General features: G+C 55.0%; 1 protein-coding gene across 16 annotated transcripts in view; it reads right to left on the bottom strand.

Annotated features, from left to right (window-relative positions):
- SEPTIN9 (septin 9) overlaps positions 1-27,009 on the bottom strand; it is a 220,060-nt gene that overhangs the window by 16,298 nt on the left and 176,753 nt on the right. For 13 of the 16 annotated variants that reach the window (XM_016932980.4, XM_063799951.1, XM_063799952.1 and 10 more), the window contains one exon: positions 2,205-2,396. In XM_016932980.4, the coding sequence (XP_016788469.2) occupies positions 2,205-2,396 (192 nt within the window). Of the gene's footprint in view, positions 1-2,204; positions 2,397-14,880; positions 15,110-17,935; positions 17,954-17,992; positions 18,013-27,009 lie in introns of those variants that run through there. The other 3 variants (XM_016932989.4, XM_024350638.3, XM_063799954.1) reach the window with 3 other exon arrangements.

Raw genomic sequence — 27,009 nt, 5'->3', positions numbered from 1 at the left:
CCATCACAATTACCACCATCATCACCATCACCACAGTCACCATCACCACCACCACAATCACCACCACCACCATCACCACCATCACCCACATCATCACTACCATCCCACCAGTCACCATCACCACCACCACCATCCCCATCACCCTCATGATCACTATCACCATCACCTCCATCACCACCACCACCACCATCACAATCAACATCACCCACATCACCACTACCATCCCACCACTATCACCACCACCATCCCACCACTATCACCACCACCACCATCACCATCATCCCCATCATCTCCACTATCACCGTCACCCCACCATCATCACCGTCATTACCACCCCCATCATCCTCATCACCACAACCACCATCACCACTGCTGCAACTTCTCGAACAACCACAACCTGTTGGGGACCCTGCCCGGGGCCTAGCTCGCTTGATCTCACTTTATGGGATGATCCCATTTTATGGACGAGGAAGCTAAGGCTCACAGAGGAGGAGCCCAGGGGAAGACACACAAGCCTCACCCCGCTGAGTTAGGACAAAGCTGGGATTCTCCCCGGGGTCTGTGGACCTCCAAACAGGTGCCCCTCCACCTTGCCTGCACCTCTGCAGGTGGGCACAGCTGCCATGGGAGGGAGGAGGGAGGAGAGCAGAGCTGCCCCACGTCTTGTTCCTCACTCGGCATCCCTGGGAGGGAGTGATTTTGTGGGGAATCAGGACCACTGTTCTTCTCAGGGTTGAAAGGGCGAAGAGGCCCAGACAGGTGAAGTGGCCTCCTGCGCACCATTCCCAGAGGGCAAGGCTGTCACAGTGGCAGCCACGGAAGGCGAGGGCTGCTGGGCTGCCTCTCCCTCTCCTTGGGGCCAAAGCTCCGGAAGAAGGCCTGTGCCATGGCTGGGACCCAGAGGTTCCCAGGTCCTTCTCACCCTGTCCCTGGCTAGGGAGCAGGGCAGCCCCTCCGTAGCCCACAGAGATGAGTCCCAGCCTGGCCACTGCCTTTGGGCCTCTCCCCTCTCTTTCTCTCCAGCCATCTTCCCGGGAGGCAGCCCTGAATCCTCAGGGTACAAGCACGTCCCCCACAACAGGCAGAACAGGGTGGGGGCCGTAGGAGGGGACCCCACACCTCCGCCCTCCCTTGAAGCAGGCTGCCAGCTTCCAGGCAGCTGTGAGCACAGCAGGGCCGTGAGCAGCCGGGTCCCATGAGGCCACAGGAAGCAGAGAGGACACCAAGACCCCAGGGGAGCCAGAGCCCAGATCAGTGCAGAAGAGGAAAGAAAGGTGTCGGGCTGGCAGGTGTGGGTTTGCGTCCACAGAGCTGGGCAGGAAGGACGTGCACGGCTGGCAAAGGTCGGAGAAACAGGCCCGGCCTGAGAGGTGCCCAGACACCTTGCAGAAACCCCGCAAGCTCACCTTTGTTTAGGGTGTGACCTGGCGGGGGCACTTCCCCAGACCCCTCCCCGGACCCCGTGGAGTGGGCAGAACACAGTTCTGGGAGTCAAAACGGTGGCTGCGGTTCTCTGCCCTGTGAGCTAAGGAACCGCGGCAGCCTTCCCTGAGCCTCGCTTCTGCCTGGAAAATGGGACGCCCCCTTCACAGGGTCACTGTGAGGTTTGAATGGGACCTGGGGGGCTTTGGAAACAACAGGCGGCCCACTGTAGACTCCAGCCTGGCCCCCTCACCCTGCCCAGGTCATGCTGATCGATGCGTCACCTCCCGTGGTGACCTCCAGCTCTCCGGGGACACCAGGGGGTGTGGAAGCCACGAGGCCCCAATTCCAGGGTAGAGCTGAAGCTGAGCTGCTGGGAAGCCTCTGGCCAGGCTGCGGTGGGGTGCGGTGGGGAGCCTGGAGGGCCAGGCTGGAGCAACAGTGAGGGGACAGCTGCCACAGAACCCTCTGCACAAGCTGATGTCATTGCTCAGAGGCAGCGACCACTCATCAGGACCTGCTCCAGGCCAGCCTGGGCTCCCCAAAGTCATCTCAGGGGCCCTGGATGTGCAGGACAGGCCCCTCTGAGGAGCCGCTGGAGGCTGTGGGCTCCTCCCAGGCGCATGCATGCACACGCAATGTCACTGGCAATCCGTCCTTGAGGTCAGGGTTGCTGCCCCATTTTACAGAAGGGAAGACCAAGCCCAAAGGCTTGTGGACCACCCTGGGGGCTGAGGCTGGTTTCCGGCATGGGTTGAGTGGCATGCAAGGTGAGGACTCACCGACCACCATGATGTTGAACTCGAAGCCCTGCTTCATGGCCTTCCGGCGCATCTGCTCCAGGATGGAGTCAATCCCCACGTAGCCGAAGTCCACCGGGGCCTTCTCGTTCCGTGATGCAGGCGCCTGCTTGAGCCCGGCATCTCTGGGGGTGTCGGCCATGTCGCCAACGCAGCTGGAAGCCGCTTCAGTGGCTGGGGAAGGAACAGCAGAGGAGTTAGAGCGGGACAGGGGCTCACACACAGGCGCCTGCCAGGTGGTTGTCACACCCATCCTTGGATGGGGAAACTGAGGCACTGAGGCTCAGAAAGGCTAAGCGATTTGCCCAGGCGACCCCTAAGAATTCCCCTGGGTGGATGTCCCTGGCCGTGGTGTCCTCTAAAAAGCTGCCATCCTGCAGCCACGCTGCCTCCCCAGCAAAGCTCCATCCCCAGACTCCCAAGGCCAGGCTTTTTCATCGACTCTTCTAGGAGCTGTGCCAAGCTGGGGGCCCCCTGCGCTCCAAGGCAGGGCTGACCCTGAACTCCTGTCTCCGTACCCTGGAGGGCTGCTCAGACAAGGGTGGAGGGCGCTCTCCTCTCCCGGCCCTCCACACTGCCTCGGGCCACCCAGGTGGACCTGGCCCTCTCCTTCACCTCTGCTCAGATAAGCTGTACCGCCTGCTGCCACTCAAAGGCCTTAGAAGCCAACCCACGAGCCAAGACACAGGAGGGACGGTCTCGTAAGAAACGGGGATAGAACCAGTGTGTGTCCCCGCCTCCCACATCCCCATGGACGGTCTTGTAAGAAAGGGGGATAGAACCAGCGTCGGTCCCCATGGAGTTGTGTGTTCAATCCCATAGAACGAGCCAGCAGTCCTGGGAGAAGGAAAAGTGCTGGGTGCAGGGCGGGTGCCTGGATGCAGAGCTGTTCCTGGGCTCATGGAGGAGAGGGGGCCCCCGCACCACATCTGCTTCCCCCTGGACTGACCCAGCGGCCGTCTTGTCTACCTGGCCAGCACCCGCGGGCTGCACACCCACAGGCCAGGACCAAGTTTTACTCTTGGGTATGTGGGGCACGTGGAGCTGAACTTCCCGAAATCACTAAAGCCTCTTCTGTCTGTAGGTCCCTTCGATGGCTCTGCTCCTGGCTGCTGTTAAGACACCACACACGGGTCAGAGGCCTGGGGCTGGGGGCGGACGCCCGGAAGACGCCTGCTGAGGACCCAGGTGCTCCCACACAGTGGGGTTCCAGGGGTACCCAGGATGGGGCTGGTTCCCATCAGGGCTGGCTGGCACACGGGCCAGGTCCCAGCACACCTCAGACTCGCCACACTCACTGGTGCACGCGCATGCAGGTGCAGACAACTCGCTGGTCACAGAGGCGGTGCCTTTGCTAGTCCCCACAGGCTGGAGCTGCCCTTGGTGGCCCTCAGCTCCCAAGCAGGCTGGGCGGCTGCTGTTCTGGGCCCCCGTCCCTGCTTGGGCCCATCCAGGCCCTGCTCTGCCTGCGGGGAGACTTTTGCCCCATCCTGCCTCCCAGCGAGGATCTGGCCTCAGGCATCCTGCGCTAAGACAGGGACCACACAGCACGCTCCCAGGCAGGGCCCCTCCCGCCAGTCCTCCGGGAGGGGAGTGGCTTTTCCCTGGGACGGGTGGGCACCCAGCAGGGGCAGCCACAGGGGAGTGGAGCCGGCGTGGGAGCCAGGACCACAGCACGGGAGGCTGCAGGGGGCTCATCCCCCGTGACAGGCAGGTGAGCAGCCGTCCCAGACAGGAGGCAGCCCTCCCGGCCCACGCCCACTCCTCACTCTGCCCAGAAGGTGGGAGGCAGGCTTCCAGGCCAGGAGGGGCAGTGGGAGACTTCAGTTCAACTGCCCTTCCACTTGCGGGGCAAAAACCGAACTCAGGAAATGCCCACTGAGCCCCCTGGCTGCAGCCCGCATCCCCAGCCGGTTCAAGCCATCCCTCTCGGCCTATTTCACTGGAGTGGTCAGAGGGTGTCAGAGGGAGGCTCCCCAGGCCTGAGGCATCAGAGGTGAGAGAGGAAAAGACTCTGGAAGCCAGAAACTGGGGGCTGGTTTATCCTCACAGGCACCTCCCCGTCTTCTCAGCCTCCACAGGGCACAGGAATTCCTATCTTATGGAATTGGGGGAACAAAGGAACAATATAATTCCTTGTTGGGAAATGCCAAGGGGGGTCCACACATCTCCACTGCTGAGAGCAATACCCACAGGCGGACCTGGAGGCCAGGGCTCCTCTCTCTGTGCCCCCACGTGGCCCCCACCCAGGCCACGCAGCCTGGAAGCCTTCAGGGCTTTGCTCCTGCTCCTGCTCCCCCTTCAGAAATACTCTCCTCTGGGCTTCCAGGACCTTTAAATAAACAAAGACACAGCCCTGCATCTGGCCATGGACCATGTGGCTTTGGAGCCGCTTCCTGAAGCCAGACATGGGGCCTTGCCTTGCGGGGCAGCAGTTCAGCCCCGACCCACGTGACCGAAAATTGCTTCCATCTGCCTGTGGGTCTGAGAGCCATTTTGCCTGGGACTGGGACCAGCCCCTACCCGCCCCCACCTCCCCCCAGCATCCCTCAACCCTCCCCAGCAGGACCTGGGGGGAGGCGCTGCCCCCTGAACTCTCCTTTCTCGCCCCCAACGCCCCTGGAGCCCAGAGCGAGGGAGGGGCCGGCTCGGCTGCAGCTGGGTCCCTCCACAGGCACCAGCACTCACTGCAGAAACTCAAATCAAACCAAACATCCTGCCCACCGGGGGCCCCGCTTGAGAAATAATAATACAACGCAGCCGAGCCCCATCTTTGCCATTGACGTAGGGCAGTGGCTGGCCTTCTGCACAGGTGAGAGCCATTCCTGCAACCCCTTCCTCAAGAGGCAGCCTTGCAGGCCCCGGCTGGCCCGCAGGCAGGCACGCACGCAGAGAGCAATGCAAGAGCCCGCCTCGCTCTCCTACCTGGCCAGGTGAGCTTTGGGGTCTGCCTTCAGGACTCCCAAGTGGGAAAAGCAGAGACCCCCATACCCAGAGACACTTTCATCCTGGCCCCAGGACACCATGGTGCTCAGGCAGCTGGAAACAATGGTAAAGATCACCCACTCCATTGTCTGTGACCACGACACTGTCTGAGGCCTGCGCTGCTCAGCGTGGTAGCCACTGGCCACGTGACTTTTCCTTTTAATTGTCATAACATTTGCCAGGGTCACTATTTTGAAGTGTGCAGTCCAGTGGTGTTAAGTACATTCGCATTGTTGTGTAACAAATCTCCAGAACTTTTTCATCTTGTAAAACAAACTGTCCTCATTAAACAACTCCCCAGCCCCATCCCCCAAGCCTCTGGCAACCTCCATTCTGCTGTTTTTCTGAATCTGACTACTCTACGGACCTGGTATAAGTGGAACCCTACAGGATTGTCCTTTTGTGACCAAATTATTTCACTTAGTGTAATACCCGAAAGGTTCACCCTTGCTGTTGCAGGTATCCTAACTTCCTCTTCACGGCTGAGTCAAATTCCTTGTATGTTCCACCCTTTTTTTTTTTTTTTTTTAGACAGAGTTTTGCTCTTGTTGCCCAGGCTGGAGTGCAATGGCGCGATCTCGGCTCACCGAAACCTCTGCCTCCCCAGGTTCAAGCAATTCTCCTGCCCTCAGCCTCTCAAGTAGCTGGGATTACAGGCACCCGCCACCATGCCCGGCTAATTTTGTTTTAGTAGAGACGGGGTTTCTCCATGCTGGTCAGGCTGGTCTTGAACTTGTGACCTCAGATGATCCACCCACCTCGGCCTCCCAAAGTGCTGAGATTACAGGCATGAGCCACCACGCCCGGCCTGTCCCGCCTTTGATTTCTCCATTCATTTGACCGCGGGCATTCGGGTTGTTTCTACCCGCTGGCTACTGTGAACAGAGCCGCTATGAATGTGGGTGTACAAATATCTCTAGCTCTTTAAGATGCTGTGCATTCTTCTGAATCCACACCCAGAAGTGGAATTATGGGATGCTACGGTGGTTCTAGTTTTCATTTTCTGAGGAATTGCCACAGTGTGTTCACGAGCGACTTCTGAGCACTTGACACTGAGCTAGTCCAACTGAGGAACGGAATTTCTATTTTTATTTAAATTTAAATAGCCACATTTCATAAATGGCAACTATACTGGATGGTACAGAATTCCAGTCCAACCTACTCTTTACTAATGGGGAAACTGAGGTCCATAGAGTGATTTTTTTTCCTGAAATGCCAATGTAAGTGGCCAGGCCAGCACAAGACCCTCACTGAATTTGGCAACCCTGAAATTTCACACTCCTGCTTGTATGATATGCGGTTAACACCTGTGTCCCCCCCAAAGACCGTGGGCTCCAGCAAGACGGCAGCTGCCCCGTTGGGATCCCCATCGCACCTCCAGGCCTCGCCCTGCTACGAACACGGTTGTGCAAGGATCTGTCTGGGTCCCTGCTTTCCATTCTTTCGGGTATCCAGACTAATTATCAGCAGTACCCACGTCGACTCTCAGAAAGGTTCTGATTTGGACAGTAACAGACACGTCACCCCACAGTCAAAGCAAAATGCAGAGCTTCCCTCCCGGCTCCGCAGCTGGGAGTCAGAGGCCTCAGGCTCTGGTTTCTGGCTCAAAGTGACTTTTTGCAAGTCTCTCCAGCCTGGCAAACAGGCCATGCACCTCCTGACCTCCCTCCCAGCTCCTGCTCTGCGAGCTCCTGGGTGCCCGAGGCTGTGGCTTGCTCAGTGATATCCCCAGCTCCTAGCGCAGCCCGTGAGTAGCACAACACACCCGGCTCCAGAAATAACTAACACATCCGCCAACAGATGCATGGAGAAACCCAACGTGCTGAGTCCACACAGTGGACTATTTCTCAGCCATAAAAAGGCACGAGCATGCGCCAACACAGATGAACTCTGAAAACATTCCAACTGCAAGAAACCAAGCACAAAAAGTCACATCTTTTAAGGTTCTAGTTATATGTTCAGAATAAGTACATCTGTAGGGGCAAAGCGCAGATTGGTGATTTCCAGGGGCTGGGGGAGGGGGAGTGACTGTGTACCGAGGATGGCGTTTCCTTTTGGGGTGAGGAAAACGTTCTGGAATTAGAGGTGATGCTTATAGAAGGTTGTGAAAAAATGCCACTCAACTGTGCTTTCTGAATCGGCGGATGGTGTAATATGGAAATTATATCCCCATGAGGACAGGAGAGGAAGGGAAAGAAGGGAAGGAGGGAGGGGGAAGGAAACAGGGAAGGAAGGAAAAAAGGGAGGGGAGGAGGGAGGGACGGAAGAAGGGAAAGAAGGCAGTCATTTCTAGTGGAGCTGGATTGAAGAGTCCAATGGGTGCGGCAAACCACTATGGCACTTGTATTCCTATGTAACAAACCTGCACGTTCTGCACACGTATCCCAGAATGTAAAGTAAAATAAAATAAAGAGTCCAGTGTTTTCCACAAGTGCCCAGGAGCCAGCTTTACAGCTCAGAGGACAGCTGAGGCCCAGAGGCCAACACTTAGGCCTGAGGTTCTCAAGTTGGTGTCGCCAGACCATGCCCCAGACAAACCCCCCCATCTTCTTGCAGCAAGGGTGTTTCTAGGGTGGCAGCCAGCCGGAGGTGTCAGGTGGCGGGAGACCTTGACAGTTTCTCTGCAGGTTCCCATTCTGAACCCAGGCCTTATGCCAGGGCCCCTCTGCCATTCACTGGCGCTGGTGGCAGTGGGTCACCGGTCCTGTGATGGGGACTGCCCCCAAATCTGCTCATCCTGGGGACCAGCTCCCTCCTCCCCGCAGGCGTCCACTGGGCCATCTTTTCTCCAGAGTTGCAGGTGGGTCTAAGGCAGGGATGAAAGGGCTGTAATCCATGCAGCCCTGAGCCAGCACCCTCTGGGAACATCTGCACTTAGTGACAAATTCTTACCCCCACCCCAGGACCTGCCGAGGATGAGGGAATCAGATTGCTGTCTGTGGCTGGGACGGGGGCTGTAGGATATCTGGCTGGGAGGCAGTGCCCAGAGAGGAGGCAGCTATTGGACATGACACACTTTAGGGGCACTCACACTCATCACAGCCCCAGGGCTGACCCTGGCCCACCTGGCCTGGTGCCAAGGGAGAGGGCTTGACACAGCAGGCTTGCAAAGCCCGACTTGGAAACCAAGACCCAGGGGCCGCCCTTCTCTGCCTACCCCTCCCTGTGTGTCATGCTGCCTGGTCTACGTCCCAGAAATGTCCACACAAGTCCCATCAGCCTTGCTGGCCAAATGCAGAGATGGTGCCGCTGGGGCAAGGGACCCTGAGCCACCGCCCAATGCCATTCCCAGCTCCAGGGGAGTGACAGCCGGGCCTGCACCCCAGGACAAAGCGCTCAGGGTCAAGTCAATGCCATTCCCCTGTCTTCCCCAAACCCAACCCACACCTGGCTCTCAGAGCACAGACCGAAATGGCCACATCCCCACACACCTTGTCTGTCACTGCCAATGGTGGCCAAGCAGAATGCAAGGTCATCCTCCTTCTGCCCACGGAGGCCTGTGAAGCCACTGACCAGGCCACGGCAGGGGAGCCAGTGGCACTCACCACACCCTGTCAGCCTTCCAGGCCCGTGTCCAGGAGAAAGCTGCCGGCATCTACAGCTGGTGCCCTTGCCCCGGCGAAGACTTCCTTGCCTCCATCCACCCCGGCCCAGCGTGGGCCCAGCAGTCTCCTTACTTTGCCTCATAACAATGCACACTGGAGCAGCCTCCAGCTGCCCTCCCTCTGCAGGCTCCCCTGAATCCAGACCCTGGGGCCAGCACCCCTGCGGCAGCCCTACGGCCACCTGCAGGCCTTCCCAGAAACTTGAGCCCATGGGGGCACGTCAGGTCCTATAAACTAACAGATGCTCCCTGTCCCCCACAAAGGGGCTTCTTAAAGGTGAGTGAGTCCCTGATGCAGGCAATGCGAGGAGGACAGTGTCCGGCCAGGGCTGCTCCCTCCTCCTCTCCTATCTCCCTGGGTGCCTGCAAAGTCCTTCAGATCCCTGCTGAATCCTGGGGAAGCCCTGCCTCGCAACCGGGGCTTGCCCTCCCCGCTCCCACACAGAGCCTGCTCTCTGCGTCCAGACAGTCTCCCCACGATGGTAACTGAATAATGATGTGTGCGGTTTCCTCTCACCACAACCCCCCTACATAGGGTTTGTGAAGCCAGACACCTCATCCATCACGCTCACCCCAGCCCGGCTTTCTTCAGAGCAGCGTAGGGCTCACGGCAAGCCCCGGCAAAAAGTCTGGTGAATGAATGAACAAATGAAGAAACAAAGCTCATCACAGCAGCCGAGCTTTACTGGGGGCTCTCTGAGCCAGGCGTTACTCTAATTTTTTTTTTAGAGAGTGGGTCTCACTAATGTTGGTCAGGCTGGTTTCAAACTCCTGGCCTCAAGTGATCCTCCCACCTTGGCCTCCCAAAGTGCTGGGATTATAGACATAAGCCACTGCACCGAGCCCCAGGTGTTACTCTAAACGCTGCTCAGGAGCTATTATAACCGATGGATCATCACACAATCCTATAAGGTAGCCACTGTTATTGTCCCATTTCACAGATAAGGAAACCGAGGCCGAGAGGGCTTTTGTCAATTATGAGGGTCGCAAAGCGAGTAAGCGGTAGAGCCAGGATTTGAAGCCAGGTAGGTGAGCCCCAGGCTGCTGACCCCCTCCCCAGGCCAGGTCTTTGGGCACCATGGAAAGGCTGGAGAAGTATGGGGTTCCTGCAGCCAGGACCCAGAAGGTGCCAGCTGCGGTGCAGGCAGCTCAGCACTGAGGCCCTGGCCTCCAGCTCCTCCCTCAGTTGCTCTCCCCCAGGGAGCTGGAGGCAGAGCCCTGAACTGCCAGGAGAAGATTCCACCTGCCAGCCAGGGAAAGTTGCCAGGGATCTTCCCAGGGCTTAGAGCCACCCCAGGCCTATCAAAGCACATTAGCATCTTAGTTTCCATAACTTCCCTTGCAAGAAAGATGATGGTACCAGCTACTGGGCCGGGCTGGGGGTCCCAGATTCCAGGGGCCCTCTCAGGCCTGCCTATGGCTCTCCCAGGACACAGATGCTTACTTGAGAAACCCTAGTGCACCAGGGGTCCCACAGCCAAAATAAAGAGGCAGAGCTGCCCTGGGGCCCCTGCCAAAGCTCCCAGGTAGATCTACCCAGCAGACACCAAAATGTCCATCCCTCATCTGAAAACTCCACCTCCAGGAGGCTGCCCCAGGTTGGGCTGACAAAATCCACAGAGACCTCAATGATGACTTCTCACTTCAGGTATGAGTGAGTGGGTGGAGGGAGAAGCTATTGTTAACTATTAATAGTTCAGGAAATGCAGGTAAAGGAAAGAGAATGGTAAGGCAACAGGGCTGGAAACTAGACACACATGCAGAGGTGAGCAGACCTCAGAGAAAGAACTGCTCTGGAACAAGATGGTAAAGAAACTATAGACAATAATGGTAGACGATGATCCCGGGGTCCTAGTGGACCAGGACCACAACATTGATTCATTAGACAAGTATTTATTGAGTGTCTACTTCACAGTAACAAAAAGATGACACTACAGGCTTGAGAGCAGTCAGAATGAAAACAGTGGTGGCACATGGGAATTTGAAGATCATTTATTTAAATGTTTATTAGCCGAGACTTCCGGACAGATTTGAAGCAGTCTTTAACATGTAAGGAATTCACAATCTGATACAGTAGTACAGGACATGTGTGTGCCACAAACCTCTGGTGAAAAGTAAAGACTCTCCCTAGAAAAGTATACATTGAAGACAGACAGACAGACACACACGTATTTTGAACGGTTCATCAAAGAATCCCTAGGCCCGTGGATCCCAGTTAAAAAAATAACTTGGCACTCTGGGAGGCCGAGGCGGGAGGATCGTTTGAGCCCAGGAGTTCAAGACCAGCCTGGGCAACGTAGCGAGACCCCATCCCTATAAAATGAAATAAAATAAAATGAGAATTAAAAAAAAACAAACAAACTTGGTGTGATGAGAACTTACAGAATTTAATAGGGTTATCTCAGCATTACCTGCAGCACTCTCTAAACTTTTGACCACACACACAAAGTTCTGGGTTCTACAGCTAGAGAAGAGGGAGAGCAGGTTAAAAACAATTATTCAAGGTGGAAGATGAGTCTGAGAAACAAAGAGGTAAGAGGAGAGGACTGAGGCCAGCTGCTCTCCATCCCTGAGCTCCGGCAGGAGGAGCTCTCAAGTGAGAACAAGTTGCTGTTCGCGGACAGTGGACTCCAGAGCGGGTGGACAGAGACGATAAGGAATGTCATCCCTGGGGGGCTCTGAAAACAGGATATTTTCCCATCTCAACTCTGCTTTTCACTGCATTGTGTTCCTACTGACCTACCCAAGCTACTACAAACACTCCATAAATGTCACTGGGGACTTCCTGTTCTCTTCTAAAGATGGAAACACTGAATATAAATGACCACATTGTGCAAAAGTGTGTGGGTGGGGGATCAAGGACTGAATTTTTAAAATGCACACAGCTCATCTAATTTGTTAACTAACTCCAAATCAAATTACACTTCACACTTTGTATGGGACAGGAAGCGTCTCCTCAAAGCCTGGTTAGGACCTGGGATGCCGGAAATCTGAGACTCTGCCTTCCCCTCCTGAGACACTCTGAAACCCTGCTTAGAAATCGAGCACAATGGCTCTGGCCTCCCAGAGAAAGACACGGATTTGCAAAGGCAAAGAGCTGCATTTTTCTCCGAGCTGGAGCTCTTTCCGGTTTCCACTATGGGGCTTAAACAAAACTGCAGCTTTACAGTTCCCCTGTCGGTGTTTTCTCCTTCTTGGTGACTAACAAGGTGGAAGAGCCAACAAGAACCCTGTGTGCTCCTTTGCAGGACCTGGAAGGGACAGGTGGTGTGAGTCTGTCTCCATCCAGCCTCCTCTTTCATTCATTCAGGGGCCCGAGGTGCCCCCGAGGCAGGGGGCGGGGGTCCCCACTTTTACTGCCGGCCAAGCTTCCTCCAGCTTTTCCCTCGCCAAACCCTTTCAAGCAAACCTCTCCTCTATTGTGGAGGAAGGAATCTCAAGCAGTTTTGCCTTTCTGCCAGCACGGTTTCAATTGGCCCCAGTCGGTAAAGTCAAATTTGGACAAGGTCCAAGGGCTCCTCACACCACCCGCCGCTTTCTGGAAGAGGCCCTCCCCTGTTCTTTCATTTGCAACCCACCACCTCCCTCGCCTGAGTTTTTCACCCAGGATCCGCGGCCTATTGAGACATCAATCTTGGGCCAGAGCAAGCTCTGACCTGCAAACCATCGCCAGTCACTTCCTAAAGAGCCACTCTCAGAACTTAGGCTGCAGGGAGGGCAGGCCAAGGATGAATCCTCTGACTTCTGGTGCGGTGTGTGTGGGGGGTGCTATTTTATATTCTGTTTTCTGCTGCCCCCTTGCCTTGTCTCAGCCCCTGAAGTGGATCCACTGCGGAGGGAGGGTCAGGGAATGGCCCTGATGCCTTCCCCACCCCAAGGAAACTTCCAGCAGGAGCGGCCCCTACCTCAAAGCAACCCCAAGATCCAGCCCGTGCCAGCCCTCCAGCCATGTCCACAGTGGCCTGTCAACCAGAGATTCCTTTAGTTCTTGGCAAATTTGCAAACTTACAAAGAGAAAGAAAAGTTCCCCCGTGGGTGGGTGGACACTGGCCATCTGTCACAGGCTGGAATTTCCTCTTATCAGGGATGTCCCCTAAGCAGGGGTTGGGGAGGGCAGGGCCCAGAGCTTCCCTCTCTCCAGCCCCTTCTGCTATCAGCAGGCCTGTCAGCAGATACGCAGCAGAGCTCAGCAGTGAGGCAACAACGGGGGCTGTGGGGGCTGGGGCTCCGCCTCCCCCAACTTATGAAATCATCTGAAATAACAAAACTTAGACAAGGGTCTCTGGGGTGCAACAGGGTGGCCCCCTGCCAGGAGCTGGGCAGAAAAAAAGCTTTCCCCCAATTCCCTTCTGCTGTGCAGATCAGCTCGGGCCCTGGGGATGCTGCAGAGGCTGCCCCATGCCCAGGCCCTTCAGAGAGAGCAGGGGGCTGGAGGCACAGCCTGCTTGGGGGTGGGGGACAGGCAGGGAGGGGTACATTCCTGGGCCATGAGTAGGAGCCTGACTAAATGACCCCTTCAGGAGGGAGAAAGACATCGCACACAACTGTCTGATTATAGCCAGTGGGGCTGGAAAGGTGGGGGAAAGGGGTGAAGGGGCCAACTGTTCCAGGTGCCCCCAATCCATGCAGCACCCACCTGGGCTGACAAGAGTTGAGAGACTGGAATTGTTTTCTCTTCCCGTCTCCAGGCCCTGCCCCAGGAGTCCTCCTGCTCAGGAGCCTGGGAGTTGAGGAGGTCTGGAAGCAGTGGGCCCACAGTGCCATCGCCTTGGGAACCTACAGTGCCTTGGATGTGGCTCCCTCGGTCCTAGCTTTGCAGGCAGCCTACCTGGACTGCACCCACCTCCCAGGAGAGCTGCTCAGAATCCTGCATGTCCGAAAGAAAGACCAATCAAAGAAGTGAGGAAGCCAAAGAGAGGCCTATGAAAGCTTATGACGCATTTTCCAAGTGCACACCCCAGCAACTTCAAATGCTTTCTGAAGTAAGGATGGGGATGGATGGTTGGATAAATGGATGGGTGTATGGTTGTGTGAATGGGTGAGTGGGTGGGTAGATGGATGGACAGATGGATGAATGGATGGGTAGGTGGATGAACAGGCAGGTGAATGGATGGGTTGGCGGATGAATGAGCAAATGGATGAATGACTGGATGGATGGGTGGATGAGTAGATAGGTGGATGAGTGAATTGGTGGATGAGTGGATAGATGGATGAGTGGATGAGTAGATGAGTGAATGGGTGGATGAGTGGATGGGTGGGTGAGTGGATGAGTAGACGAGTGGATGGGTGGATGAGTGGATGGGTAGATGGATGGGTGAGTGGATGCGTGGATGAGTGGATGGACGGATGAGTGGATGGATAGATAAGTGGATGGGTAGATGAGTGGATGGATAGATGAGAGGATGGGTAGATGGATGGGTGAGTGGATGGGTGGGTGAGTAGATGGGTGGATAAGTGGATGGACAGATGAGTGGATGGGTGGATGAGTGGATGGATACATGGGTGGATAGATGGGTGAGTGGACGGATGATGAGTGGATGGGTGGATGAGTGGATGGTTGAGTGGATGGATAAATGGGTGAATGAGTGGATGGGTAGATGAGTGGATGGACAGATGAGTGAATGAGTGGATGGGTGGATGAGTGGATGGATAGATGGGTGAATGAGTGGATGGGTGGATGAGTGAATGAGTGGATAGGTGGATGAGTGGATGGGTGGATGAGTGCATAGATAGATGGGTGGATGGGTGGATGAGTGGATGGGTGGGTGAGTGGATGGGCAGGTGGATGAGTGGATGGATAGATGGGTAAATGAGTGGATGGGTGGATGAGTGAATGACTGCAGATAGGTGGATGAGTGGATGGGTGAATGAGTGGATAGATGGGTTGACTGGTGGATGAGTGGATGGGTGGATGGGTGGGTGCGTGGATGGGTGAGTGAGTGGATGGGTGGGTGGGTGGTAAGATGGGTGGATAGGTACATGGAGCCTATCCAAGGAGTCTCAGAAACACACACATACCCTTCCATCCCAGACTCTCCCCAGGAAAAAGCAGTGTGCATGGACCGCTACCTGGTCACACCTTGAGATAGCCACTTTCATCGTCTCTGGAACACCGCCTGGGGGGATGCAGCACAGGGCATCCAAGCAACCCCTGAGCTCAGGGTAGAGACACCAGGAAGCAGCAGGCAGGCCGTGACCCCGCAGGCCTACTCCATGGCTCCTGCTGCCTGCACCATGGCATGAAGTTCAGATGCATCTCTGGACTTGGGGTTCTGACCAGATGGAGCCACCAATCCTCTGAAGAATGAAACACACAGGGGTCACCCTTGCCTCCTAGCTGCAGGGAATGACGACCACCCAGCCCTTCCTTTCCTCAAATCTTCTCCAGGCTTCTGTGCATGGCTCTGCTGACCTTCCTCCTGTCTCTGGCTATTCTCTCAGCCTCTGCTGGCTCCTCCTCCGCCCTCACCCACGGAGTCAGTCCTGGTGCCTTGAGGGCCCCTCTCCCTAGCTGACTTCACCCAGCCCCTGAGCATTCAATGCCAACAATGCCACCTTCTTTGTCCAGATTCACACTCGAGTGCCAGCCTGACTCACAGACGTGTCCCTGGGCCCCACTGTGCCAGGCCCTCTGCTGGGTCCTGGGTATCTGCAGCCACTGTCACTGTCAAGCCCCAACATCTGAAGGCATCTTGAACCCAATAACCGTGCCCCAGGCTGAACTCCGGAGCTCTCATCTCACCTGCCTCCCAACCCATCCCCCATCTAAGTGAACAGCCTCTCCAGCCAACAGCTATTGCAGCTAGATCTCCAGGGGCCGGGCCTGGGCCCTCCATTTCCATTACTCCAAATCCACTCATCCATCCCAAACTCCCATCAATGTTAACCCAACATCTCACAGCCACCTGCAATCTAAGCCACCACCATTAGCTGCCCCTGTGCGAATCCCTCCTCCTCAAAGCACCAGGGGGCGTGTGTAAAATTTACTAATCTGATGATTTCCCTCTATGAAGCCGTGACTGGTTTCCATTGCACCTGGGATATACCAGATTCCTGTGGCTCCAGAATCCTGTCCTACCACCGACGTGCTGTGTGACCCTGAGCAAGTAACTTAACCACTCTGTGCCTCAATGTTCTTACATGTGAAATGGGATAATAACATCTGTCTCATAAGAATGCTGGGGATCAAATGAGATATTTATTTATGAAGCACATAGTGTTGTGCCTGGTCAGTAAATGCTTGAAGTCTTTGTTAACAAAACACATGCCCCTAACCTACTCTTCAGCTTCCATCCACGCACAGCCTCTCTGGCTGCCTTTCAGCTCTTCCAACGAGGCTACCCACAGAGGTCCTCCCTGCCGGGACCATCCCTTCCCCATGCTGTTCCTAGAACTCCCACTTGTTTTCCCGGGATAACTCATCTACACTGGGTCCCTCAGTTTTTGTTTGTTTGTTTGTTTGTTTGTTTGTTTTTTGAGATGGAGTCTCACTGTGTCGCCCAGGCTGGAGTGCAGTGGCGCTATCTGGGCTCACTGCAAGCTCTGCCTCCCGGGTTCACGCCATTCTCCTGCCTTAGCCTCCTGAGTAGCTGGGATTACAGGCGCCCGCCACCACGCCCGGCTAATTTTTTATATTTTTAGTAGAGACGGGGTTTCACCGTGTTAGCCAGGATGGTCTCGATCTCCTGACCTCGTAATCCGCCCGCCTCTGCCTCCCAAAGTGCTGAGATTACAGGCTTGAGACACCACGCCCAGCCTAGGTCCCTCAGTTCTTACACACGTGGCCCTCCGATTGCTGTCTGGGGTCTGTCGCATTCACTACCCACAAAACCTTACACGTCCGAAGCACCCAGTAAGACGCTGTGAATGAGTGAATGAATGAATGAATGAATGGCCAGTCTGCTGTCCTTTCGTCCGGCCCCTCGTCTCTCCCAGACCAGCATGGGGGCAGCCACGGTTCCCGTCTACCCCGGTAACACCGCTCCCTCTGTGCCGGCCGCGCTGGCCAGAGTCCTTTCCCACGGCGTCTCCGCGGCTTTGGTGTGTGGCCGCCTGTGAATGAGACTCATGATTTCCGGCTTCCACCATCCTTCTGGAGCCACAAAGCATTAAGGCGGAAGGATGGATGGGCTTCCTGGGACAGCCGGGGTGGGAGGCCGGTTCAGGAAATTTTCTTCAGGAAATGGTCAGTGTGGGATGAGGCACCCGGTGGGGAGGGGAGTGGGGTGGGGACTTGGGGCCTGGCTGTTCTGCAGCCAGGGACCCTAATCCCCACCCCCTTCCCCGCCCACTCCCCAACCCCAGTGCTGGGCTCAGGGCCCCTGGGGTCTCTCCCAGGAACACAGAAGACACAGTAAGGACCAGGGACACAGGACAGGCAGAGCCCATGGGCAGGAGGCCTCCAGCCAGAACACCTGAGCCTATGCCTGGCTCCAACCAGACACTGAGACCTTGGCCAGGCCACTCCCCACGCTGAGGCAGGGGGGCCCCTTAGAGGCCACTGGTCCCCAAGCACCGCGTGGAAGACATGCCACGGAGAGCGAGCATCTTCTGAGACACCAGCAGAAGGTCAGACGTCTCGCGGCCCAAGGATGACTTGGTCCCAGCGTCTATCCATCTGCCGTCCTGCATGTAAAGCCTGACGTGACATGGCCGGCCCCAACGGAAGAGTGATTCGGGAACCGGCAGAGCAGATTTAGTAACTGGCAAACTGGATTTAGTAACTGAGACACTGCCAGGGGCTTGGTAGAAGTCCTCTAATGTACCAGACCCAGCCCTGACCCCCACAGAGCCCAGCCGAGCACTAAAAGGTGCAGAGGCCGAGCTGAGCACCAGGGGAACACTGACCCCAGGGCTGACCGGTGCTGTGCACGCACTCTACAGTTTACAGACGGCTCACATTTACTCGATCGCATCTGACCCTCTCCTGCGCGGCCTTCCTCAGATTCTCCGTTCCCTAAAGTAATCAGCTGTGCCTTCTGAAATCAGAGCAAAGTAATAAAACTGCAGTAATAGCGTGTTCTTATGAACGCTGTGATGTTAGCTGGTTAAATGAGGGAGCCCCCAGGGTCTCCCACACTGCCCCGACCCTGTGTGCCTTCTGGTCCTGGCCCACCCTCCATACCTCCTGCTTCTCCTCTTTCTCCTCCTCCCGAGGACCCAGGGCCTGGGGTTGACCTACTGTGGGACTCCAACGGTGACCTCCTGGAAGAAATGCCCGCTTCTTCCTTCCACCCAGTAGTGACCCCTGGCTCGCTCACGCTCACGCTCACGCAGCTAACACAGGCAGCAGCCAGAACCTGGAAGCTCCTGGGGTGGGAGCCTGTCCCCTCCCAGGCCCTTCCAGCCCGAACTCCGGGAAGGAGCTACATTCATATGGTAATTTCTCCCAAGGCTGGGAGGGGGAAGGGGCCTGGCCCGGGCCTGACCACTTTCCTGAGGCTGCGCCCACTGGGCCCTCCAAGCCAGCTGGGCTCCTCGGCTGCATCTCTGAGGGATGGTAACAGACTGCAGTGCAAACTGCCTACCGGCTGGCTGGGGAGTGGGTGCCCAGATGCAGGCCAGGGCCTTCGCTTTACAGGCTGTGTGGTGGTTTAAAGTGGGCACTTTCATGGGCACACATTTGTGTTACAGTTTACTCGTGTGTGTGTGTGTGTGTGTGTGTGTGTGTGTGTGTGTGTGACAGTCCAGAAACATGGTAACATATAGCTTCCCCAAGATGTTGGCCCTGGGAGACCTGCTCACCTGGGGGCCCCAGCACTTCCAGCCTCCCCCAGGAAGGTCTTGTCTCCCTTGGTTTGAAGTTGGCCCCAGGGAAGAATCCTCTCAGAAAAATAAGTCACTTCCCCCAGCCTCAGCCCAGCCTCCTACCAGGGGTGAGTTACACCAAACTCACCCTCTCCCTCCCCTCCCACTTCCTCTCTCACGCTGCAACTAGCTGCAAGTGGCTCACCCGCCCAGGCCTGCCAGTCTACCACAGAAAAGACACTCGAACTTTGCATTTCCCCTTTCTGACTTGTTCTGGGCTCCAACAGGCAAAGGAAACTGGAAGTCAGCAGCCAGGACCCAGCTGCAGGCCCCCGGGGCCACTCTGCGTCCCCATCCCGGCCCCACCCATCCCTGCGTTGATTCAATGTCCATTCATCCTAGTTCAAGGAGCGAGGCCTGGACTCAAGATAAAACAAAGGGGGACTTGGCCTCCTGGGGCTCACAGTGCCCGGTGCCAGCGAGACAACCTCAGAGCACAGCACAGAGAAATGGCTGCGACACGGACTCGCAGCACCTGGCTGGCCAAGCACAGCAATGCACCCCCACCAGGCCTGGGTCCCTCAGCAGACACATGGCTTAAAGGCTGGTTGGCTAAACCACATGATCTTTTAATTACCCAAGAGAAGTGAAAACATGTTCACACAAAAACCTGTAGGCCAGCACTCACTGCAGAATTCTTCGCAACAGAATTATGCCAAAAAGCAGAAACAACCCAAATGTCCATCAGCAGATGAAGAGATACACAGTGTGGTCTATCCACGATGGAATATTATTCGGCCATGAAAAAGAATGAAGCACCAGCACCTGCTACAATGTGGATGAGCCTTGAAAATATTCTACCAAGTGAAAGGAGCCAGACACCAAGGCCACATATTGTACGATTCCACTTATACAAACTATCTAGAACAGGTGAATTCATAGAGACGAAAGCAGATGAGCGGTGGCTAGGGGCTGAGAGCCCGGAGTTGGGAATGGGGATTGGCTAATGGGGGCAGGGTCTCTTTTGGGGATGATGAAATGTGCTGGGATTAATGGCGATGGCTGTGTAACTGTGATGGTTAATTTCCTGTGGCAGCCGGGCGCAGTGGCTCACGCCTGTAATCCCAGCACTTTGGGAGGCCGAGGCGGGTGGATCACGAAGTCAGGAGATTGAGACCACGGTGAAACCCCATCTCTACTAAAAATACAAAAAAAAAATTAGCCGGGTGTGGTGGTGGGCACCTGTAGTCCCAGCTACTCCGGAGGCTGAGGCAGGAGAATGGCGTGAACCTGGGAGGCGAAGCTTGCAGTGAGCCAAGATCGCGCCACTGCACTCCAGCCTGGGCGACAGAGCGAGACTCCGTCTCAAAAAAAAAAAAAAAAAAAAAATTTCTGTGTCAACTGGACTGGGCTATGGGGCACCTAGGTAACTGGTCAAACATTATTCTGAGTGTGTCTGTGAAGGTGTTTTTGGATGAGTTTAATATTTAACCCTTTTACCTTTTAGAAAAGTTCAGCTCACTGCCAGCACTCACTTAATTTTACATAAACACACTCTTTGAGGCTGAAGCAAATCTGACTGGATGCTCTGTGTGAAAATTAAATATAAAAACTGGCCAGGCGTGGTGGCTCACGCCTGTAATCCCAGCACTTTGGGAAGCCGACATGGGCCAATTATTTGAGGTCAGGGGTTCGAGACTAGCCTGGTCAACCTGGTGAAACACCGTCTCTACTAAAAATACAAAAAATTAGCCACGTGTGGTGGCAGGCACCTTGTAATCCCAGCTAAACTCGGGAGGCTAAGACTGGAGAATCACTTGAACCCAGGAGGCAGAGGTTGCAGTAAGCCGAGATTGTGCCACTGCACTTCAGCCTGGGCAACAGAGAGAGTCCGTCTCAAAAAACAAAAAAATTAAAAAGAAAAAAATTTTTTAAATTGTTCCTGCAGTTATTTCTTTTTTTTTTTTTTTTTTTTTTTTTTTTGAGACGGAGTCTCGCTCTGTCGCCCAGGCTGGAGTGCAGTGGCGCGATCTCGGCTCACTCCTGCAGTTATTTCTAAGCAAAACAACAGAGTCATCTGAGTCATCTATTCTGGAAAAATCAGATTCATCAAATGAATCTTCAGCCAACAACTGATCAAGAACAATGTTAACATCACTTGTAGGAATGCTGTGTTCTCTAGGATTTGACATTTTCAGCGATCGAGAATTACTATTTTTTTTTTAATTTTATTTATTTTTTTTTTGAGATGGAATCTTGCTCTGTCGTCCAGGCTGGAATGCAATGGCGCGATCTCGGCTCACTGCAACCTCTGCCTCCCGGGTTCAAGCAATTCTCCGGCCTCGGCCTCCCAAGTAGCTGGGATTACAGGTGCCTACCACCACGCCTGGCTAATTTTTGTATTTTTAGTAGAGATGGGATTTCACCATGTTGGCCAGGCTGGTCTCCAACTCCTGGCCTCAGGTGATCAGCCTGCCTCAGCCTTCCCAAGTGCTAGGATTACAGGCATGAGACACCACACCCAGCTGAGAATTACCATTTTTTTAAAGGAAATACCACTACTAAAAATGGAATGCTATAAACAGAATGATGTCTTTTGTTTCCAAAGTTGATATACTAGAGTGATGTGAAAATAATAATAAAAGCAAGATACTTCCTGGCAAATTTATCTTGGGGCGAACGCTGCAGCCACAAGCACTGCTGGTGAGTATTCTCGGGGCAAACAGGAAAAGGGTGCAATCAGGAGCCTGGGTAAAGCAGACTGTGTCCTCCGATGGGGGTGGGCCTCACCCGATCAGTTGAAGGCAACAGGGCTTGGAACGCACACTCCAAGATACAGTGCCTTGGCATAGTAAATATTTTCAGCTGAAGGAATTTAAGAAACGGCAGGTCCAAGAAGAACTCACTGACCTGCCCCTTCTCTGAAGTAGATCATAAGCGCCTCATGTAAGAGGTGCCCTCCCTACACCCAGCGGAAAGGAACAGCCTCATCTCCAGAGACAGAGGATCTGAGAGGGGCGCCAGTACACAGGCCTTGCCGAGACCCCCACGGGCTCACTGTTCAGCTCATCTTTTGTTGCTCTGTCAGTTTCCCACGACTTTCCACTCTTCATCAAACCCAGCATAAAAACGCTCAGGCCTAGGCTAGGCACAGCAGCTCACACCTACAATCCCAGCACTTTGGAAGGCCAAGGTGGCCGGATCACTTGAGGTCAGGAGTTGAAGAACAGCCTGGCCAACATGGTAAAACCCCATCCCTACTAAAAATACAAAAATCAGCCGGGTGTGGTGGCACACGCCTGTAGTCACAGCTACTTGGGAGGCTGAGGCATGAGAATGGCTTGAACCCAGGAGACAGAGGTTGCAGTGAGCAGAGATCATGCCACTGCACTCCAGCCTGGGCAAAAGACAAGCAAAAGAAATAAACAAAAAAACTGCTCAAAACAAGCAACAAACAAATTTAAAAAACAAGCAAAACAAATAAAAACTGTTCAGGCCTAGGCTGGGCACAGTGGCTCACACCTGTAACCCCAGCACTTTGGGAGGCCAAGGCAGGAGGATTGCTCGAGCCCAGGAGTTTGAGACCAGCCCGGGCAACATAGTGGGACCCTGTCTCTACAAAAAATAAAAAACTAGCCAGGCGGGGTGGCACATGCCTGTAGTCCCAGCTACTTGGGAGTCTGAGCTGGGACTTAAGAGTGAGTTCAGAGCAGCTCCCGGGGCCGGCAGCTGGGCCCCAGCTTGAGCCCAGCAAGTCAAGGCTGCAGTGAGCCATGATCGGGCCACTGCACTCCAGCCTGGACGGGCGACAGAGTGAGACCTTGTCTCAAAACAAAACAAAAACCGCTCAGGCTAACGGTTTCTCTGGGTCTTCATTTCCTTATGAAGGCTCGGTGTCAAGTAAAACTTACTTGAATTGTTATGCTTGTTTCCTGTTAATCTCTCTGTCAGTCTAATTTCCAGGGTCCCAGCCAATGAATCCAAAACCGATAGAAGGAAAGGGTTTTTTCTCAGATTCTGTTCTGATCAGGTCTTTGTAATTTTGTGACAAAGGCCTGAAGGTCTGAATAGGAGGACACAAGGCCTGAGTGAGAGAGAATTCTTCCCGCTTAACCGCCTTCAACCTGGAACATCAGATTTTTCCTGCTTCAGACTCAAACTGACACATGCGCTTTTCCTGGGTCTCGGGACTGGAACGACGCCATTGGCTCTCCTGGGTCTTGGGCCTTCAGGTGGACACCAGAGCCGCAACACGGGCTCTCCCGTGTCTCCAGCCTGCTGATTTACTCTGCCAATCTTGGCACTTGCCAACCTCTGTAATGAGGTGAGCCAACTCCTCATAATAATAAATCTCTTTATCTAAACACACGTACACACCTTCTATTGGTTCTGTTTCTCTGGATGACCCTAATACAATCGCTTTGTGAATACAGCAAAACCATTGAACTGTAGATTTTAAAAAGGTCAACGTCACGGTATGTGAATTCTATCTCCATAAAGCTATCACTTAAAACAGCAAGAAGAAGCTGGTGAGCCCTGTGCACTCCTCTGCAGACAAGAGCAGGGACAGCGTCGTCCTTGCCCTCGGATGTCCCCAGCCTCCAGCCCGAGTCTAGGAACATCTTTCATGTGCCCCCTCCTTCAATTCTGTAGCCCAAGGGTGGGGGCGGTCCTCAGCCTGGTACCTTCTCTGCAGCTCCTCACCCTCTCCTCACACCAGCCAATGGACACAGAGGTCCCCCCATGGATTTTTATTTTTATGTATTTATTTTTATTTTTTTGAGACAGAGTCTCACTCTGTCGTCCAGGCTGGAGTGCAGTGGTGTGATCTCGGCTCACTGCAACCTCCACCTCCTGGATTTGAGTGATTCTCCTGCCTCAGCCTCCCGAGTAACTGGGATTACAGGCACGTGCCACCACACCCAGCTAATTTTTTGTATTTTTACTAGAGGTAGGGTTTCTCCATGTTGGCCAGGCTGGTCTCGAACTCCTGACTTCAGGTGATCCACCCGCCTCGGCCTCCCAAAGTGCTGGGATTACAGGTGTGAGCCACCAAGCCCAGCCTCCCCACAGATTTTTAAAAGGGCCCTGGGTAACACAGACTGGGATCTGCTAAGTCACTAAATGACCCTTTTAAATAAAGAAGGAAGTCATAAACCTCCACTTAAAAGGAGTGGGGGATGGCAACAGAAACACAGCCAGTCAGAAGCCGGAAGGGTCTCACTCAACTCATCCCCAAGGTCTCTGGGCAGAAGGGACAAGGGAAAACCTGCCTCCCAAACACCCCACTCGGCACCCTACTCCCCGGATGCAAGATGCAGCTGTGCATAGCGGCAGCAGTGAGGACCCTGGCCTGGCAGGCCCCCACATCCCTGGCTGAGGGCTCCAGGGGCCAGGGCTGCTCAACAGGACCAAGAGGAAATGACCACAGGAGCCCCCAGCTGCTGGGGGTGGCCCCCGCGGTTTCCTGGGCTATCTCTGGTGGACCCACTCCAAATCTGGTAGAGGCCCAAGCCCTCTCGCTCCCCGTATCCCAAACCCCAGCCACGCCAGCCAGGAGCCTTGGGGGATGAGAAAAAATTCAATTAAGCCCCACTGTGCTGGGTGACATAGGACCCAGAAGGAGAGGGGCCCCTGGACTGCTCAAGTTTAATGATAACTTCAGCAGTTGGGTCCCCAAGTTAATTAGCTCTTTCCTCCCCAGCAGTCCTCGGGGAGCCCCACGGTGAGCTGTGAGGAGCCAGCCCAGCACGGCACACACAACGTAGGGGCCTTCCCGCACTCCCACTCCACAAACACCAGGGCCCCTCGGGGGACCAGCCTCCCATCCCTGAGTCATTTCTCCCCCACCACTCTCTCAACAAGGAACAGAGAAGGAGCTTCTACTGCTTAACCAGATGTAGAAACTGATGCACGCACAGAGAGGTCACGTGTGATATGGTTTGGACGTTGTCCCCTCCAAATCTCATGCTGAAATGTGATCCCTGATGTTGGAGGTAAGGCCTGGGGGGTGTGGGGCTTGGGTCATGGGGGTGGATCCCTCATGGATGGCTTGGTGCCCTCCCCACGGTCACAAAGTCCGAGAGATCTGATTGCTATAGAGTCTGGGAGGGCTGGGTGAGGTGGCTCACACCTGTAATCCCAGCACTTTGGGAGGCCAAGGTGGGTGGATCACAAGGTTAGGAGTTTGGGACCAGCCCGACCAACATGGTGAAACCCCGTCTATAGTAAAAATACAAAAAAATTAGCCGGGTGTGGTGGCATGCGCCTGTAATCCCAGCTACTCAGGAGGCTGAGGTTGCAGTGAGCCGAGGATTGTGCCACTGCACTCCAGCCTGGCTGACAGAGCGAGACTCCATCTCAGAAAAAAAAAAGAGTCTGGGAGTTCTCTCTCTCGCCATGTGACGTGCCAGCTCCCCCTTCACCTTCTACCATGAGGAAAAGCTTCCTGGGGCCTCCCCAGAAGCCAAGCAGATGCTGGCACCACTTGTACAGCCTGCAGAACCATGAGTCAAATAACCCCCCAGCCTCGGCTATTCCTTTATAGCAACTCAAAATGGACGAACACAATGTATTAGTTTCTCTTTCTGGACCCCACAATGTGCCTGGCTGGGGCTGTGCTCGGGGGAAATGGCAACTGTGAGGTCCTCACAGACCGGGCCCGGGTCTTAACCACAGCCGCATCTCAGCACCTTGATATTGCTGAGTGGATGCCCAAAAAGCACTGCTGGGTGAATGCGCGAGTGAATGATGAAGATGGAGGTGGCTGTTGGTGCCAGGGCAAGGCCCCAGGAGTCTGGGGAGGTGGCACCAGGCAGTTCAGGTCAACGGCTAACCCTGGACAGGGCCGGGAGGCAGCCAGAATGGTTAAGGACAGCTAAGGGACTTTAGGCAAGTGGCCTCACTCTTCCCAGGCGGGCAGGAAGCAGGAATCAGACCAAGGGGTGCCAGGTGGTAGTGGCACTCAGGGGGCCTGAGGAGCAGGTGCAGGCTCAGCAGGGCTGGTGGTGCCATGTGCGGGGCCGACCGTGGCCCCGTTCACTGCCTCCAGCTCCCGGACGCATGGGCCCATGGCCCCCAAGGCCCTCCTCTGTCCCCACGCCCACCTTTCCAGGCTCCACTTCCAGACGCCAAGCCATTTTCTCACTCCCATCTCTCCCGTTGCCCCTATATCTGAGCTGACCTCCTCCCTGAGCTCTGGTGAAATTCTAGAGAGCCCAGAGGTGCAGCTCACACTCCTGCGCCACAAGGCCTTTGCAGTCTCCACCTTCCTGGGACACTCCATCTTAGAGCTGGGTGTGTACTTATCTCACTGGATCAGAAACTTCAGGAAGGCCTGTCTTGCATGCTCCTGCTCCCCACTTCCCGCCCGCCACTCAGCCCGTGGCTGCCATGTGGTTGGGCCTTGGCAGCCACCGCAGCTGGTAACACACACTTAGCACTTCTGTGTCCAGGTTCCGTGCTGAGCCTCTTCAGTTTCATCTCCGTTTGTCCTCAAAATGGTCCCTGACATGGTAACCATCATTATCCATTTTTCAGACAAAAGACCATAGCTCTAGGAGAGGAGGAATGGCAGGTCTGAGGCCACGTGGTTCGTAACAGGCAAATGGACCCGGCAGTCACTCTACCCTCGAGTGGGGCTCCTCCCTGTCTGCAGACCTCGCTGAGGTTTTAGAGCCTGGAGCCAGTGAGTCTCCACTGAGCACAAGGACAGCGGCGGTGCCGGGGCTGGAACAAGGCAGGGGCCTCCCAAATCACAGTCCCGGCTGTGGACCCACCTCGGGACCCCGCCCTGGCTGGGAACCTTGCTCCAGCCCACCCGGGACACCTTCCCACCCTGAGTCCTGCACTGGGCTGTGCACAGGGTCTGCTGAATGAGTGAGGGCAGGAGGGATGGTGAGCAGGGTAGAAAGCGACTATGGTGGGTAGGCTTCTGTTGGAAGCTTGAAACATTCCTGGCGAGCAGGAAAATACCAGGGGAAGAGGTTACAGCCCTCAGAATGGCTCGCTGGGGACTATCCTGCAGCCCTCTCATCAGGACAGGCAGAAAATCCAGCCCCCCTTCAGGGTGAGTCCAGGAAGCCTGTGGGGGCACAGGCTCTAGCTAGGGTGGCGCGTGGGTTTACCCAGGGCACGCTGCCGTGGCCCAGAGTTAGGTTAAACCTCATGTATTCTGTAAATAATTATTTATAATAAACAAGGCTTATTCACCCTCTAAGAAGAGTAAAACATTACAGGAGGCACTTTCTCACCAACTAAACACATCATAGTGACTTCACTGCGTCACTGAGGGAGGGCATCAGGGTGCCCGGTCCAGAGTAAACTGTGGCCAGGGGGACGGGCACACTGCCAAATCGGCCGGACCTCCACCCCTGAAAATGTGGGCTAAATTCTCTTCAACAAGTTACAAGGAAATTCAGTGTGAACCCCATGTTTCCACCACTATCGGCT

This window comes from Pan troglodytes, chromosome 19 (genome assembly GCF_028858775.2).
Source record: "Pan troglodytes isolate AG18354 chromosome 19, NHGRI_mPanTro3-v2.0_pri, whole genome shotgun sequence".
Classification (NCBI taxonomy): domain Eukaryota; kingdom Metazoa; phylum Chordata; class Mammalia; order Primates; family Hominidae; genus Pan; species Pan troglodytes.
The sequence above is the reverse complement of the archived record's forward strand: the minus strand, read 5'-3'. Positions and strand labels throughout refer to the sequence as shown.